Source organism: Copadichromis virginalis, linkage group LG23 (genome assembly GCF_057382275.1).
Source record: "Copadichromis virginalis isolate Kocher_CV1m ecotype Utaka linkage group LG23, C_Virginalis_male_GT1.1, whole genome shotgun sequence".
Classification (NCBI taxonomy): domain Eukaryota; kingdom Metazoa; phylum Chordata; class Actinopteri; order Cichliformes; family Cichlidae; genus Copadichromis; species Copadichromis virginalis.
This window is the reverse complement of record NC_140639.1, coordinates 3784294-3803232: the sequence shown is the minus strand read 5'-3', so window position 1 is coordinate 3803232 and position 18939 is coordinate 3784294. Positions and strand designations below refer to the sequence as shown.

The 18939-nt window shown below is 41.3% G+C and overlaps 2 protein-coding genes across 4 annotated transcripts in view; both read right to left on the bottom strand.

Moving 5' to 3' along the window:
- Positions 1 to 8: 8 nt before the first annotated feature.
- Positions 9 to 1928, bottom strand: cimap1d (CIMAP1 family member D). Its single transcript, XM_085448639.1, has 4 exons — positions 1872 to 1928; positions 1308 to 1418; positions 695 to 808; positions 9 to 549 (listed from the first exon to the last, which is right to left on the bottom strand). Exons 1-4 carry the CDS (start codon positions 1909 to 1911, stop codon positions 62 to 64), a joined length of 753 nt encoding a protein of 250 aa, XP_085304765.1. The 5' UTR covers positions 1912 to 1928; the 3' UTR covers positions 9 to 61.
- A 1817-nt stretch (positions 1929 to 3745) lies between these two features.
- The window catches only part of cpamd8 (C3 and PZP like alpha-2-macroglobulin domain containing 8), a 46160-nt gene continuing 30966 nt past the window's right edge, over positions 3746 to 18939 (bottom strand). For 2 of the 3 annotated variants that reach the window (XM_085448623.1, XM_085448625.1), the window contains 10 exons: positions 17906 to 17968; positions 13675 to 13946; positions 13516 to 13603; positions 10027 to 10101; positions 9719 to 9824; positions 9217 to 9327; positions 8924 to 9136; positions 7417 to 7488; positions 5216 to 5417; positions 3746 to 4772 (listed from right to left, as the gene is read on the bottom strand). In XM_085448623.1, the coding sequence (XP_085304749.1) occupies position 4772; positions 5216 to 5417; positions 7417 to 7488; positions 8924 to 9136; positions 9217 to 9327; positions 9719 to 9824; positions 10027 to 10101; positions 13516 to 13603; positions 13675 to 13946; positions 17906 to 17968 (1203 nt within the window). In that variant the 3' untranslated portion in view covers positions 3746 to 4771. The other variant, XM_085448624.1, reaches the window with a different exon arrangement.

Below are 18939 nucleotides of genomic sequence, written 5' to 3'. Positions count from 1 at the left end.
TACTTGCTGCTTTTCTTTTTATTTAATTGAAGGATGATGTAATTTTCTCTCAGATGACTGTTTAGTCAGAAATATTGACAATAAGTGGAGTAACAAATTCCGAGTGTCTGATACCCAGGGAGTAGGCTGGTGCCCGGGCCTTGTGGACTGTAACTTTCTCTGGATTATATGTTCCTGGACCTGGTTTCTTGGTGCCATCTCTGGGTAAACTGTGACGTCCCGACATGGAAAACGCTGGCCGTCGGAGCAGATAAACATTTGGGTCTGTACTATTGTATCTGCAAGGCGCAGGAGTCTTGGCTAAATCCTCAGATGGTCCCCCTATGCTGAGACCACCTGATATTGTGTAGCTTGCACTGGATGCCTTGTTTGGGACTTGAGCGCCCATAAGTGGCGGTAGAGAGTACTTGTTGGGAGCTGGGACCGAGTCAACACTGCGGTAGTGTGTGCGAGAGCCCATGGTGTAGGATGGAGGTCTGCGCTGCAGGTTGCATGGTGGGGCTCTCTCAGGGCTGTATGCACCGGGTCCTGGTGTGTGGAAAAGCTCCTCTAGTGAGCAGAAGACAATCACATGGGGTTCTCCAGAAGGGTCAAAAGTACATGTTTTCTTCACTAATCTATTGATCTGACTGATATACAATATGTCACAATTAATTTTAAAATAAACTCCAATAATGAAGGAAAGCATACTTACTCTGGGCTTTGACTTTACCCAGCATTGAGTATGCAGGTGTGCCATCCTTTCCAAATCGAGTGATTCTTGCATCAATGTGATACCGAGGCCCTGGACTGGAGTCAACACTATATACTGTTAAAAATTAATTGGATAATTACAAATGTATATTTTTAAAGAGTAAACTTCTTTTCATTCTTTTTGCTTAGTTTGATTTGATTTGATCCTGAAAATCTGTAGATGCAGTTTTAAAAAAATAACAAAGTGAAGAAAAACGTCTTGTCTCCACCTAGTGGTTGAATTTGACATCACACCAAACGGAAATTTTTGTGAGATCATTTTTACAGGAGAGGAAATCATTGTGAAAACAAAGACATAAACATTATAAATTACTGTACACAAATTCTGTGAAATGTGTGTATTGGTGACTGTAATGCTTTCAGCTAATTTGTGTCCTAAATCAGCAGTTTGACGAAAAAAAGGCGTTATTTAGTTAGTCATAGAATAAATAAAAAGAAAAAAATCTGCAAAAAAAAAAAAAAAAGTAAAACTTTAGTTAGCTTTAAGTTAAACTTGAAAACTAGCCCTCAAAGTACCCACTTCTGATAAACCATAAAGCAAGAGCGGTGCTCACTATTATCAGTCATCCTTCCATGGAAAGTGTAGGCAGGGCTAGTTGACTTTGTGAAGTCATGGCCAATAAATCCAATAGTGGGAGGAAGCCCATAGCGACCAGGTCCAGGCCCTTGAAACAGCAGAAGATGTCACAAAGTTGCCATAACCTCAAAATACAAGTGTCTTAAATTACATCCAGTTTACAAAAATCATACATGTGGAAAATTCTAAAGTGACAGTGGCTCCTTTGATTGTGAACGCAGCTTTATGTAAGGTTCTCTGCAAATAAGGTCTGTATAATTTTGCCTAAGATAACTAGACAATACAAATTAATATTCATGTGAATTTTAGAGATTAGCCTTCCAGTTTTCAGCCTTGAATGAAACACTATTATGCACACTATGTCAAACAGCTAACAAGGTGGGAGCATTTTTTTCACAGAGTGGAGCAAGTCCTGACAGGTCTGCCCACTGCAAAACGACCCACTCTGCTTAACTGCAGTATATTAAGCTACTGATATTTATTTGTAAATATTAATTTACATTTAAAAAAAGAACCATGATCATTATTCACGATGACTTACCTTTTTCTCGTCCAGCAATTACTGGGTATTTTTTCTCCATCTTACTCTTTGCAGAATTGATAGTTACTTCAGGAGTCCAGCAATGGTAGTGGTTCTATAGAAGTATCAGATTGCTCTGGGCATTATATGCTCGTAAAACCATTTAAAAATAAATAAATAAAAATAGCTGAACTGGGGTCTTTGCACAGGTAATGTCCCTTTTCAGCTAAAAGTGAGGCAGGCTTCAGGAAATTCAGTCATCAGATTCAGAGGCGCAAGTGATTCCTTCATTCAGGCTGCTCTTGGTCTATTGTCTGTTTCTTTTTTGTTAGATATCTGTGCTTCCTCTTGATCCAGCATCACCAAAGCCCCAGGTGACTTTAGAAACCCAGAACCCTGCCTGATCTAGGATCAATCACCAATTTCCTCCAAAGCAATCAGGAAACCTGAGACCTATAATGCTTGTCAAAGTGTCAACAACAGAGGAGGATCTACCCTGGATAGGGTTTACTCTGTCTGCCCGTTTGCTCCTTTGTCCAAATGCTTCATCAGTGGATGCTTGGACAGGTCATTAGCCCTTCCTCCATGGGGGTAGGTGTATAGGTGCACTCAGCTGGCACTTAGAAACAATGTCATCACTCCGATTCACTCTCATGTAACGCTAGCTCGCTCCCCCCGCAAACCATGAAACCAAGATCCCCCTCTCCGTCCTTTCTCTTTTGACTCTTTCTGCTCATCACAGCGTGGAGACGCAATATCACTCTTCAGCCATGCGTACAGTTGCCACGGAGACTGCTGAGGGTAGCTTGCTGCAGCCTGGTCCCCTGCACCGCTGCCTCGTTGTCACAACAAGAACAAAGTTTTCCATTCAGAATGAGCAGCTACATCAGCTGTCACTGCTCAGAGTTTGATAACTTCAAATTTGGCCTCACGCTGCTGACGGTACCAGATCTCTATACAGTGCAGCCACATGGCTTTATATTATTTCTGTAAGTACGAACGCAGAGAGAAATTTCCTTTAAAATGAATGAACAAGCACAGCAACGCTTTGATGCAGAGTACACGCTATAAAACCCCAAACCAGAGTCAAATGTAGTGCAGCACACATGAACCTGTATTTTGGCATCTCCTGTTGAACTGATGGAATACACAGTGAATTAACAACCCCCTGATTTATCAACCTTAACCTCGAGCCAAGCACACTTTCCAGACACAGTTATGTGTTGATTTGATTCGGTTTAAAGGCCTGAGCTGCCAGTTTCCAGAGACAACTGTAACCGAGAGGGTCGACAAGTGACGTGCAGTAAGCAAACATTAAACTTTCACAGGCTTTAACTCTCTCCTGGGGGTGCCCTCCTTTGGCAACCTAAATAACACCAACACATTAAGGCTCAAACATGTGCAAGTATGCTGCTATCCTGTATATATCTTATTTACTATTGTTTGAATACTTGCGATTGTTTTATTGTACTTTTTATATTTTACATTTATATTTATTATTGAATCTTGCACCAAGGGAGTGGCACTCCAATTTTGCTGTACTCTGTACAATGACAATAAAGGCTATTCTATTCTATTCTATTCTATTCTATTCTATTCTATTCTATGCAGTTAGGTACAAATTCACACACACTAACATGCTTTCTGTCTCTAATGCAGCTACATACAAGGAATAAGAGAGTGAAAGCAGAAGGCCCTTTGAAACAGCTGAGTATAATACAGTTGACTGCTGACTTCACCGTCCATTTAAGGGAAATGGAGCAACACATCTCTCATAAAGAACTGCACTGCAGCTCTGCTAGTTGAAAAAAGAGACACGTACTGTGCTGCAGATGCAGATATCTCAGTGAGTCAGTTGGAGAAACACAGGTAGTGAAGTAACAAAACCAAAGGCCTAAACTGCATACAAATTTTATTCTCATTTGTTTTAAAAATCACAATATTTGATATCGATCTGGGTTACATTTGATCAAATTTGGTACTTTTACAGAAATCAAAACTTCATTCTTTATTATTCTTTAATATTTTTAACTTGACTGCTTCAAAGATCAAAATTGAACAAAAAAACAAAATAGCTTATGAGCTGTACAATCAAATCTCAATGGTGAGAGGAGATGCTGGTATCTTGGCAGAATAGTTTCAGAAACACTACAGCTGGGTCGAACTGTAAAAGTCAGAGTCGGCCAGAGGCCTTTGTTGCATGCCAGTCCCCTTCTGCCTCCTTGTGTTTCTTGTGAATCTCTACTCTGCTGTCTAATAAGACAAAAATGCCCCCCAAAAATCTTTAAAATGAAAAACATTTCAGCTTATGTTTCCGTAAAGCATATGGTTAGCATATGTCTGTTTTCCAGCAGGATACCAGAAGAGGAATTTCATCAAACATTGCGATAACTGGGTTAAAGCTTGCTATGAAAGAAAAAGAAAAATGCCTTGGATAGTATAGCATACATCTTAAAAATCCACAAGGGGCAGGTAGATTGTACTGAGGGGGCGACTTAGAAAATAAAAATGATATGATCTCTATCTAAAAATAAATACCACAGATAGAAAATATAACAAAATACGTTGCATAACATCAGGTGTAATTACAAACATAAATACTTGATTATTTCTTCTAGTGATTATTATGGCAGTACAGTGATTAACAAATATGATATTGTGCCTATTGATTACTAGGAGTCTAGAGGAGGAAAAATACAAGTCTGGAGGATACTAGCTTAATAAAAAACGTACACAGTCACATCCAAGCGCACACACAGGCTTATAAATGCATCCACTCTGACTCACACAAGGTCAAACACTCATTCTCCAGACCCCCCCATGTCTTCCTTTCAGCAAGTCTCTCTTCTCTTTCCATTCACTAGCATATTCACAAATAATGTACAATTCGGAGGTGGGTATGGCTTCACTCTGGGAGTGTTTCTGTAGATGACAAGAAAACAGAACATATGTTCTTTAAAGGATCATCTTTAACTCTTTATCCCTTGAAAGCCTCCTAGGAGTAACTCTTGAAGCCTTTAAAACAAAGTGACTGGGTTTTTATCAAAAGTAAGTGAGGACAGTCTCTCCCTGTGCAGCTACCCTTGGAAAAACTGGAAAGCTAATGGTCATCAAACCACTTTATTGATATATACCGAGGTGTCATTTGGGAACAGGGGAGATTAAATGTCCTCTTTATAGGGGAAAGTCTTGCTGAAGTCTGTGGAGACATAATATTGGGAGATGTACAACTGCTTTTTTATTCCTTTAATATTATTACCAAAGATGAATATCCACAACAGACTCTTCCAGATACCTAGAAAACATCAGAGAGGTCTACTAATCCAAAGTCTGTTAAACAAATACATCAAAGATGTAGCTCATACCATCGCTCAGGGGTGTTTTTTGTGTCCAGTGTGGGTAGCTGGGAATCTACTGGCAGGAGCACGTTATGCTCCACACCCCTGCCGCCTTCAGGAAGATCAAAATGGTCCCCTCCCTCTGCATCAGCAAGGAAAGGATCAGAGTCTGGGTCGTATTCATAGGAGTAGTAGGACACCTCTGCCATAGAGCCCTGCTCCTCTTCGCCTGGAGAGAACAGGGTTAGTGAGAAACACAGAGACAAGGTAGGCGAGATAAAAATGAAAGTTCTGGCTGTCATGGATACTCTAAAAATCTGTCCTGATGTGAATATATATATAGTTGGTGTTGTACTACTACACTAAACTACAGGGGGTGGTAATGTGCCACGAAAAACATATCAATGTTTCAACACAGGGATGAGGAAGACTTTTAAGAAGTAAATAGTGATGTAAACTGTGAGAAAGAAAAATGTTTTTAGACCTGCAGGATGCAGATCGTAATCCTGGCTAGCAACACTAAATCTAAACCTAACCCTGCTGGCTTGCGAGACAGCTCCACAGGACACCTCTAATATACTGCACATCTGGACCTCTTGAGGAGCAATACCACATCACACACAGCAGGGGTCGCACCTTGCTTAAAATGTTGTCTCCTCGTATAAGCGTGCTAGGCTTGAATCGGTCTTTTCAAGGTATAGCTTTATGAAAGTTCGCTTTATTCTGAGTAGCCTGCAATCAGAGTTTCCTTCTTTGAGGCCTGCAGCACATATGGTGAGAGTTAAACAAATTTAAGACAAATATGATGTGGGAATTTTGTAAAGTCTGTAACCAAAAAGAAATGTATGTGTGATGACCAAAAATCAGCTGAAGGAATGCCTGTATAGGTATTCTACTGTATGTTGTCCTCTGGCAGAAGGTCACCGACATGACAAGTCTGCACAAGGAAGCTAATTCCAGAGCTCCAGCGTCCTCCGCTGTTACACTGGAAACTGTCAGGTTCATGGCAAGACTCACATTCACCCATTACACTCTCGGTGCACTTATCTGGCATGTAGTGAACATTCTAATGGTTTACAATGACAGTGTTTTTACAGTACTTATTCAATCTAATCACCCCAGGGTTATCTTATTCTAGATGAGTGTGCACGTGTGTCTCTGTGTGTGGGCAAATATCTGCCTGTATGGACATGCAGGAAGTGTATGCGTTATGTGTGCACGTATAGATATGTGTGTGTGTTTGTGTAAGTGCGAAACAACATTCCAGTGGTGAGTGTGAAGCATTGGCTTTTGTACTAAGGAGACCTTTGAGTGAGAGAAGCTTAGTGAACTGCAGCTACCGAGGGTAGCGGGCTCAGCAACAAGTCAGTGCAGGCTGTGCCACACGGGGTGCGCGCACACGCACGCACACACACACGCACCTGTAGGCAACTCAGACTTTCATGCAGGCCGAGTTTAAAATCATGTACATATAACAGCATGCGGTGTGCGCACACAGTATGCAAGTACACGCTCCTGCAGCTTGTGAATGACTGTTTTTTTTTTATGCTTGCACTGCCAAATGTAACACAGCTACATCCTCCTTGCACGCACAGCCAAACATCCTATCAGGAATTTTCTGGCTGCCTCCCTGAAAATGGCAGCTGATCTAAGCTCATGACAGAGCAACAATCAAGCCGGCTGTTTGAAAACGATCCACCTATTTATCACACAGACTGTAAAAACATGACGTGGTGGCAGGGGAATGTGCTGCCGTACGCCCCACCTGCATATCTACTTTCCTATACTCTCCCACTGACCCTGTTCCTTTTCTCTTTTCTGATCCCATCTCCTGGTCGTCCCCTTCACTCTTTTTTCTCCTTTTTAGCTTTACTGCCCTTACACACTGTCTCAACCTTTTCATCCTGGTCTTAAATCCTTTCTTCTTCCCTGCCCTTGCAAACTCCAATGTGCCACAAACACGGGGTTGCTCACTGCCCACTGCATTTACATTTAGTTAACATAGAAATAGAGTTTCACCTATAATGGCAGCAAAAGTGGATTAGTCAGTAGATTTGCTTTCGGCTCTTTAAAACATGTAAATAATGAAGGAAAACAAGAAAAAAAAAGCAAAGCTTTGTCTCTAAGACAAACTACGAGTTTGAGAAAAAATGCATAGAAAGTGCAGAGAGGAGATGAAAGAATGCAAAGCTGTGTAAGTGGGGAAAAGGTGTGATATGGGAGGCTACCTGTGTGTACAGGCACTGAGGGTTGCTCAGTTTCCTGACTCACTATTGGTTGCCTGTCCTCCGTGGTCTTCACTGGAAGTATAAACAGACACATGTTAGATTATTCACATTTATGTGGCTGCCACAGCACCTAAAAAACAAGTAATGAATTCAACAGAGTTTCATTGTTGCATAATCTAAATACTGGCCAGAAGCATTATCCACCCCACTGAGCAACACTTCTTGGCAAGACAATGATGCACACTCAGTCTGAACAGAGGCTCGCACTAAATTCTATCTATCCAAAAATAGCAGGGGCCAAAGCATGGCCAGGAGGCCATGTGTGGAAGCAAATCATATCTTTTTCCTTTTCAAAACTGGGAAACGGTGGCATGAATCTCCCTCGCACAACTGTACACAAACAAACAAGGTCAGAGGGCCCTAAACAAAAAAATACAATCCTTTTGATAATCTCTAGCATGAACGACTTGGCACAAACTGAGGTCTTTTCCCACCACAGTTTTGTCTATGCCTTTTCCCAATCTGCTCCACAACATGAAGGCTCCTTTGTTGTTGGGCTGTGCGTCGGAAAGGAATGTGACAAGGATTTCAAAGGCTGGACAAAAGCACTCTGTCATTTGGAGGGAGCCCTGTAATACAGCAGCGAGTGAGAGAGGATGGTGGGGGTGGGGGGTTGGGGTGCAATGGGTAGTCCCCCCCCCCCCCCCCAAAAAAAAAAAAAACCAAACTCATTCAGTAATCAGCTCAACACCTGAACAGCTGTTTCCCAAACTCAGATCACTGCATACACAGAGGCATGTGTACATGAACAGACGCAAATAAAAATAAAGGAAAAAATGAGGATTACACATTCATATGAGCCCATTAACCTACAATGAGAGTTGGGAAAAACACATACAGTTAAGGAAAAATACACTGGGGCACGCTGTTAATGCCCGAGAGCCACAGACCACTAACTGTATAGAGAAATGAAATGACACATGCTTTATATTAACTGAAATTTGTCTATTTCTGTGACATTTCTCTTCCAGAACAGAGAGAAATGTGGACATGTACACAATAATTTAACAGTAGTTTTGGATCATTCATTCAGCCATCCTTTGTGATGCGAGTCAGGTATAAATCTGGTCTGTGACATTTTCTGTTGATACTGAACTTGGCAGAGGATGTTTTCACAACTTTTTAACATGTGGACTTGCAAAAACTTGAAATACATTTTTGATGAACAGACATGACGGATCTATTCTTACCACTGCCTAAACTGTGATTGCTCAAATGTTTGTTCAGCCATTGGGTGGAAACAAATGTCAACAGGAACCAGACCTATTTTAATCACTACAAATCCAGGATTTGGGAGAGTCTTTGGTCTGCAGCTTGGCTATGGTATTGTGCAAACATCACTATTAGAGGCATTTAAAAAAAAAACAAAAAAAAAAAAACTAAGGTTAAACAAAGAGGTCCAGAATCTGTGAACAGATGAGATGATGCGTGATGACAGAGCTCTTACCGTCTGGACACTGGGACAACGGAACCTGCTTGATTCTTGTGCCATTTCTGCAGGCAAAGACCTCCATCTGACACTGGTTCTGGTAGAGCTGCCCATCTGACCCACAAACAGGATCCCCATCGTAACCGCAATCCCTGTAGCACGTGCAGCGCTCAAACCGCTCCTCCTCCAGACAGCCAAACACATTGTTGCACTGGTTCGCCTGCACAAAACCTGCAGAAACAGAATTTTTCATTAGATTCATGAAAGTGAGGCCTTTCCACACTTTTAGGAGCGCTGCACATGTTTCTCACCTATCCACTGATTGGTTGAACTTTCCACCTCATTGCACGTAGGTCCATCACACAGCTCCCGTGCAAGTGGACTGCTCTCACTAACATTGTAGAACCGGGTAGCCTCGAAAGCTGCACGACAAGCACAGACCCACACGAGCATGTTCACACATCCACACACATGAAACAATGAAGCTCACCATTAGTAGGTCATAAAAAAATTTGTTTAACTCCTTAAAGAGGAGCACTTAAGCTCTTAATGCCCAGAGTTTTTAAGACTTCTTCATCATCAGTGTGATTTTCTCCCCTATTAAAAAAGTCGTAATATATCAGACAATATATTTAAGCAATAAACTGCAAAAACAAAATGCAGAATGTAGCAAATATGATACATGCATATTAATATGTATTTATTTATTGTCAAAAGGTTCAATAAACACTCCAGTTTCAAATAATATGAATTTTATGGCAATTATTTCACAGTTCAGGCTTTAAAGGGTTAAAATATTCATCAGAGGCACACCTGGTTCGTAGTAGTCATAGATCTTGACCGGAACAGGCGCCGTCTTGCCCACAATGTACTCCCTGACAGCTTGGAAGGCCACGCACGTCATACACTGGCTGGGAATCTACAAAAGGTCGAAACAGAGAAAGACTTATGAAAGCACCCTAGCCCACATACACATGAATACAGACACAAACATGGGTATTATTAAACCTGCTTAAAAAAACCAAATAAATAAATCAGAGGTTCTTTTTATCTTGTGTTTACAGTGATGCAACAGGTGTGCAAAATCAGACGCAGCAATCAAGAATTTTGATTGCACTCACCTCATCAAAGTAGAACAACACTTTTCTCCCATTCAGCTCATATCTCTTCAGACCGACTCTCTTGTCCATAAGCAGCTGTTGACCAGCACAGTACATAAAGAAATCAAGCTTCATGCGCAAATATTAACCTCGATCTCTTGACATTCTCATTTAAAATAGTAAAAGTTTAATAACGTTGATTTTATAATGCTGGAAGGGGTTTGTGAATATCTCTTGCCTTTGTACCTATTGAGAAGAATTAAAGGTCCTTTTTATCAGATCCTGATAAAAACGTGTTTAGATTTTCTAAAATTGCAGTCGAGTAAGATTATAAAATGTCAATTTAAAAACGCATAATGCATGGCATCCAGCTAAGTCAGCTACATGTACGGCTCCAGTATTTATATATGAACATGCAGAGAAGTCATTAACAATGGACATTAGCAGTAATCAGCACCACAGCAGTCTGGACAGCTCCACCTCATGCCAACCGAGGTTTACCGTACACAGACCAGTAAATATAATATGTCAAACATGAAAGAAAACCCACAGTTCTTATGTTAACCCCGTGACCACTACACTACAGTGCATCTAGGATATTATTATTTAACTAAAATGCTCCCTTTTCTGCTTGTACAGATTATGACTGTAGTGAATATAAAGAATTTCTATTATTGTGTGGCATGTGTGAGCAACAACAGAAATGCAAACCATACCCACTCTATCATGAAGTCATGTCCACAGTGGAAAATGAAAAAGACTCAGAAAGGCTTTTTCTAAGTAGTTAAATTATGCACAAATAATCATGTTTACATGAACATCTTACTATAATGATCATAGGGTTTGTATGTATATATTCCTGTATGTACCCTGGGGCAATATGAATGAAACTTTGCATTAACATCACCACACAAGGAGCAATTTTCATGTCTATATGTTTTTTAAAAACATTTAACATCAGTATTCTTGGGATTTTTGTATTCATCATCCCCTTGCGAATGCAACGTTACTGTTGCCACGTGTCACGTTCGCCTGTATGTAACTTAATAGTCACAAAAATTTGTCTCTGCAATAGAATTGTATTCGACTCACCACTAAATATGGAAGGAAGAATTTGAAATAGGCAGGCCTGGCTTTTGTTACGGTCTAATAATTAGGACGGTATGAATGACCGACGAGGATGCTGTTTACTAAGAATCAGAGTGTGTGCATAGAGAGCCAGCAGTTAATTCCCCCCACCAGGGGATTTTCATTCTGTCAGAGGTGGCAGCCTTTGGACAGCAGGGGTTTATGAGGTGCTCAGCCTGAGCTGGCGCCACCACGACACACACACTTACACACTGTTTACGAGAGCATTGTTTGTCTATATAATAACCAAAAATTGCTCATGAACTCCCATTGCTCAAATGTTATACCCCCAAAGTGCCCTGGGTTGTTAAAGAAAGCTCATTATATTGGGTGATAAGAGGCCATGGCTGTGGCAGCTCCCAGTCAGTCACTGGACTAATCATTCAGTACTGCAGCATCAATGAATGCAACTAGACATCACTGCAGAAGCCAAGCTTGCCACCATAAACTGAGGAATGCAAGTGGCAGTCGGGCAGGCAGCAGTAAAACTCCAGGGGTGTAAACTGAGCTTGTTAGCCACTACAACTCGGGTCAGTCATGACTGATATACTCACAGTACTATGTGTGTATGAGTATGCGTGTTTTACATCTCTCCAGGTAGCCAGAGAGGTGGCTCTTTTGGAGGTGGAAGCCTGCAGACTTTAGCCCTATAACTGTCTAGTAATGAGGGACAAGTTTCAGATTGGTGGCTGGAGGGCTGACCTTGATACAGCCCTTAAATTTACCTTACTCTCCATTACTCATTTCATCCATCCAGCATAATGCTGTCTGTCAACTCTACACTTTACAAGTTTTCTATGTACCCCACATGGCCTAGTGAAGTGTATGTCTACGGTCTCGTAAGCCCAGAGAGGCCTGACGACTTTTAACCTCCAAGTTAAAAATGATCCCCATCAGCAAGACACATACACACACATGCAGACTAGGGCTGCCACGATTTGTCGACTAGTCACGATTACGTCGACTATCAAAATCGTCGACGACTGATTTAATAGTCGACGCGTCGTTTGAAGCTTTGTAAGATCACAAAAGACGCAGGAATAAGTGGCAGGATTTAAGAGTGTAATAACGGACTGAAACAGAAGATGGCAGCATTGCATGTACAAGGATATCAGCTACCGTTAAACCCCGAAGAAGAAGAAGAAGAAGAAGCTGTGTCCCAGAATTCATAGCGCGGCCCAGCGCAGTTTCCAACAATGGCGGCAGCTAGTTAGTTTTAATGTTACTCTTATTATTCTTTCTGGGTCACAAAATAAACGTTTAACATATTTTCAGGCGAGAATGTAGCTGTGTAAACCTCAAATATCTGCTCAGTTTATCAGGACACCACATATTTTCAAAAGCGCTCCGACGTTTTCGGAGACATCTGTTACCCACTAGCTCGTTAGCGAGCCGGGGGCTAGGCTCACTAGCGCCGTGAGAACACCGGACTCCCCGCAAATCGTTTTCAAACCCACCGCCGTCTTTCGCTACTCAGGTTAAATATATATGAGTCACTTAGATAACTTAAAATGTTATTGTTTGGCTTTTTTTTTTAGTATTTTATTTGTTCCTGAGTAAATCGGTTTGGATGAGATTAAAGTTATAGTTTTTACACAGCTGAATAAACGTCAAGCAGACAGCTGATTATCAGAAGTGTGAGATGCTCCAGAATATACTCCAGTGTCCTGTTATATTTTAGATAGCAAGGAGTTTATTAAACTTCACCGAAACAATCTGCAAATTTCATTAAAATTCAATAAACTATCATCTTGTCTTTATTTTTAGTTAGCACAGACCTTAAACACTTAAAGCTGTAAGCTAATGATAGTTATATAAAAGCAGATGCTGCTGGTGCAATAAGCTGTAGTTTTACGTCTAATGGATGATGATCTGATTAGTCGACTAATCGCAAAAATAATCGGTGACTAGTCGACTATCAAAATAATCGTTTGTGGCAGCCCTAATGCAGACACATGAATATAACATTTCAGCAGCACATATTGCATAACATGCAGTAGTTAAATGACCTGCCTCTATCTGAAGGATGTTTTCCGGCGCTGTGCTGTCAAACAACACGGGACAGAATGCTTCACTGTGCTATTTACGCTAAAACCCAACAATATCTCAAATGTGTGTGTTTGTTTATGTGAGTGAATTAAATGTTGCATCCTGTTTGGTTGTGAAGGTTGTGAAGCGTGTGAGCGTGGTGTTTGCAAAGGGGTTTGATCAATTCCATGACATACTCATTATTGTTAAATGGCCTCAAGATGAATCTGTCTCTTTCTACCTTCTTTTCAGTTTAGTCAACTACCTGATTACCTGCCTGTCCAGCAATATGTCAGTCACTATGGCTAAATGCTAAATGCCTCTTTTAAAGTGTGGTCATGTGCGATTACATACCCGCTCTAGACTTTCGACATCTGCTCGGAAACCAGAAATCATAGGTACTTCTATGACAGCCATGTTAGACGAGCCTGAATGAAGCCACCTAGACAAAGGATTGGCGATGAATACATGTTTTTCCCCAGCTCTGTGTGTAAGTGTGTGGTAATCATTTACCTTGCACAAACTTCTAATGAGATGTGATAATCCAATTTGTCCTGGTGGGCTGCTGGGTCATCATCGTCAATGGGTGCCCGTCGCTTCCAGTTAAGCTCAGAGCGGTTGTCAGCGCGGCTCCGGGATCGTGAAGTAGAATGACGGGCAGAGGAGGAGGAGGAGGAGGAGGAGAGGGGCTGCAGGTTTCGTTCCTGAAAAGGCTCTTTCAGATCCACCTTGAGATGAAAGGCTGGCTTGGAAACTGGGTCAGGTACATTATAAGACACGTCGATCTACAGACACACAGAGAGAAGGAGATACTTGTGAAAATCAGGCACGCTAGCAATGTGGCTTCAGGGTCTGTACCACTGAGCTACAGTTATAGTAGAAAGAAAGCACAACCTCTGTCAATCCTAAGGTTTTACTTATCAGGACATAATAAAAGCACATACAAACTCAGATGACCAACAACACAGGTGATTCTTTTTTTTTTAATAAAAGCAAAGCCAAGACCAAGAAGTCGAGTGTGAACACCCCTTCCTCACATGTGACGCTAGAATACTTTAGTATACAAAAAAGTTCATGGTTGATTCAGTGATTGCAAAACAAGCCAAAGTCATCACCTCGCCACCACCGTGCGTAACACTTGGTATGTGTAGCACTCTCGTGTGATGTGACGAGCCAATGATCACTCTGGATGTTGGTCCGCTGTAAAACTTTAATGCGTACTCCAGCACACGACAAAACACAATGGTAGTACCGGAAGAACAAAACTCCCCCCACCATACTATTCCGGTTGGACTAGCCCCCCACAGTCAGGCAGGTCTGCATAAACAAATATTGTTTGGCGATCATTTAACCAATGATCCACAGTATGAGTTTATCCTGTACGTGGGTTTCTTCACACATGGTGCTGTACATGAGGGTCAAACATCTCCATTTTGGTATCATTTCATCCGAAGGACATTGTTCCAGACGTTGGGTGAATTTTGCAAACATACATGTAAGCTGTACTGCCATGCTTTTTTAGAGAGAAAAGACTTTCTCCTGGCAACCCTTCCAAATAGGCCACACTTGTTTATCGTATTTTTTGGACTATAAGGTGCACTTAAAATCCTTTAATTTTTCAAAAAATCGACAGTGTGCCTTATAATCCAGTGCCCCTTATGTATGACTTCTGGTTCTGCTTACTGACCTCGAACCAACTTTATGTTGTACATGGTGCTCAAAAAAACCTGTCAAAAATGTTTTAGCACGACTTTGGTAAGCTACGAAGCTGCACCGGTTGATGGATTGTCGGAGCATTAGGGCTACCGTAGTCAGGAGCCTCGCGGAGTAATCTGGGTTCAGGTCCCAAAGTTGCACGAACACTGCGGCATCACTGAGAGTTAAAAACTGTCTAAATTCTTTCATCTTTAATAAAATGATCAGCGTTGCTGCTTTACCAGGTGTAACAATTAAGTTTAACATCCAGGCATCCATGAAAACAGAATTTATTCAATTTAATGGAGTTAGAGTTAGCATAAGTTAGCTCGCTAGTTTCCACCTAAACACGATATAGCATGTTCTGACTGAGAGATTTCCGAAAAAATTAAAAGGTACAGCTCTGCTATCACTTCCAACATAAATCAAGACAGAAAACTAAACAGCATTTTTGTAGGGTTACTGAAGTTGGACCAGCTGGTATATAATGATGTGCTACGTGATCGCTAGCGACACAGCTATGTTAGCATAACACAAACACAGTGAAGCTGGAGGATGAACGCTAACTTTTTACCACTCGATAAAAGTTAACGTGAGGGTTCCCGATGGTTAGGGACAAATGCAATCGCATGGCAGGATGCTGTAAACAGACCAAACTTCAGTCAGGAAAACAACTGAGATAATCCATCAACAGTACGAGGTTAGTCATTAATATACTGCAGTAACATGAGAATAGAGCAGCTGGCAAAGAATTCAACATTAATGAATCAATGGTACAGAAGTGGAGGAAGCAAGAAGAATGAGTTGAGTAAAGTTTGACTTATCTGACTGTTTTGTTTCGCTTAATGCGCCTTATAATCCAGTGTGCCTTATGGTCCGAAAAATACGGTAGTCCTTTTCTAACTGTACTGCCACGAACTTTAACATTTACATGCTAGCAGAGGTCTATTGAGTCTGAGATGTACCTCTCAACTTTTGGACTGTTTCCCTGAGAAATGAATAGTCAGATCTTGGAGCAAATTTGCTGGGATGTTCACTCCTGGGAAGATTGTTTAAATTTTTTTCTACTTGTGAATTATATGTCTCACTGGAGAATGATGGACTTAAGATTGTTTGGAAATGGTTTTCTAACCCTTTCCAGATTGATGGGGAGCTACAATTACTTCTCCAAGATCACTGTTGATGACTTTTCTTCCTGGCATTGTGTGAACACACCTGAATGCTCCAGACCTCCAAACTGCCAAAACTTCTGCTTCTACAAACATGGTCACACTTGCTGATGATCAAGTAATCAACTGCATCTGATTAGCAGCACCTTCTTAATTCCCGTGGAAGGAGTAAAGGTGTACTTCATTTTTCACATACTGCTTCTTCATTTTGGCTTTTGATTAAATAATGACGGATGTAATACATCATGTTTTGTTGTTCATCTGAGGTTGTGTTTACGCAATTTTAAGACCTTCCAAGGAACAGAATGTCGTTATGTCCTGTTGCGTAAGCTCTTAGAAGTGAAAGTGAGTGTACTTTATTTTTACCATGACTGCATTTTTCCATCATTTTGCAACTATTTTCCAAATTATGGTAAAAGCTCACATATTTCATGAAGCCTGCTGACTTTAGTATTTCCCCAACGTTCCCCTGTGTCATTATGTTGCTTAATGGACAACCATTAAAGCTGTTATCGACATTCACGCTCCCCTCAAGTTGAATCTAACAACCACTTTTTCCATACCACAGGTTTAATGATAAATGCAAATAGTAATATTATTATTCCTCGAGGTGCCTTATGCTAACTGAAAAACATTGATGCCTAAGAACAGTTCTGTCTTATAAAGCCAGTAGTATGACTGTGACCTGTTGGTCTTGTAGACTTCAAATGCTCCTTTGTGATCCGGATATTAAATCTTGATTAGTAGTCCTTGTCGTATTTCAAGTTTATTCTAAAAAAGTGAAATCTGATTATTTCCTCTTCATTAACTTTGATCTTACAGAGGTGAAGCCTTTTGTTTTCAACCAAATTATTTCATTTTTTGGATGGAAGCTTTACTTTTTAAAAAAAAAATACCAACACGGTCAGTAAAATAAAAATAAAAATAAAGTAACAAAATGTTTAAAAATTTGACGCCTTCTTTTATAACCTCTAACATCAAAAAGTGAAAGCAGAAAAGGTCTTTAAAGTATAAACTGCAAATCATATTCTGTGGACAACAGAAATGCATTCAGCAGCCTGTGTTTTAGCCTGGGGACAATTCACTGCTTTGATGCTCGTTTTCATTTCACAGAAGATTATTCTCAACAGAACTGTCCACATTTCTGATAAATCATTCAGTGTTACCCGAGACCCTAGCAGAGCTGCTAAATGATATTCCTGAGGCAACTGCATATACTCATTGCATGCCTACAAACACATACACAGGCAGGACTGCTCAAGTATTTCATTAGAGCCCAGGTGCTGCTGGCCCCAGGGGCTGACAGAGAGGTGTGTTGACTCACGGAGAGGTGTGGATATGGGGAAAGCAGAGAGGGAGAGAGGTGTGAAGAAAAAAAACATGTTTGTGTGTGGGAACCGTGCAGAGGGGAGAGAGCTGGAAGCCGACCACCACATCCTCTAGTGCCTCGTTCAAATCAAGTCAGATTTCAAATACAGGAAAATGGGACTGTAAACATCTTTGATCGCACATGCTTTTTCATTTACAACTTGTTTAGTTTTAAAGCAGACACATGTTTGAGTATGAGTGATAAGAAGAGAGGCACGGTCATCGTCTACAAAGAAAAATAACTCTTTCTGTTTATAAAAGGGGCTTTTGTTTGTCTGTGACAAGACAGGGAGAGACAACAGGGATCAACACACCCCAAAACAACTGGCCAAATTATGCCAGATCATTTCAAATTTCATGTTGGAATTTGAGGCGTTATGGAGCCTCTCCCCTACTGGCAGAGTGTTGCTGTGAGTCACTGAAATAAGCATTGCATTAAAGTTCAATTTTGGGCAATTTTCAAGAATGCAAATGTGCGTTTGTGTGAGCCTGTGTCTGTAGTAGCACAGTACCTGCATGAGACAGCAGCCTTCTCCTTTAGCGCTGACGAAAAGGCCTGTGGGGATACTGGGGATCTGAAAAAATGGGAGAGAGAGGAGAAACAAAGAGAGTCAGGGGGGCAGAGAGAGGTGAATGAGTCATTTATCAAGTGAATGAATGCTGTAGGCTGCTACACTGCCACTTGTGGTTCCCTGGCTACTAACCAGCAGGCCTTAATTGCCCCAATTAAGATGACACTACTAATCACAGTGGAGGAATATGCCTGGCAGAGAGAACCTACTGAACTCTCACCTGAACCACTCCAGCTGGCTGATGGAGCGCTTTCTCTCTCTCTCGCTCTCTCTCTCACACACACACACACGCACACACACACACACACGTGCACACACACACACACACACGCACACACACACGCACACGCACACACACACACACACACACACACACACACACACACACACACACACACACACACACACACACACAGAGTAGTGCTGACCTGACACCACAGTGCTCTGGCCAAGGTAGTTCATGCCCAAGCTGTCAGGTTTGTATAAATCCAGTTATTAAATCAACAGACCAACAAGGTGCTTTTGGGAAATCCGGCCCAGTTAAGCCTGGTATGGTTTGGCAGTATCAAAAGGTCCTGGCTACTGCACAGTTGAACACGGAAACGGGGATTAATGTTTAATACCGGTGTGTGGCTCTGGTACATAACTGCTCATCAATCACAGCTCCTAAACTGCATTAAAGTGCACTGGGTTCTCTTAAGGAGGATTTACCACCTCAAGTACTGGTAATGATTAAGGGATTTCATTTTTGATAAAGCGCTGTCAAATTAGGTCATCTTCACACACCGCACTGCAGTTCCAGACTTTTCAAGACATTAGATATTGCAGAGTTCGTCCTTTGTTGCTCCCACATGAGGATAGCTTGTTTATTGTCAGAAGGATTCACAGCGACCGAGTGGGTGTTGTGTGTGTGACCACGCTAGCCTAAACTAGATGTGTGTATATCCTGCTGTGTGGTACATGTGCGTAAGGAC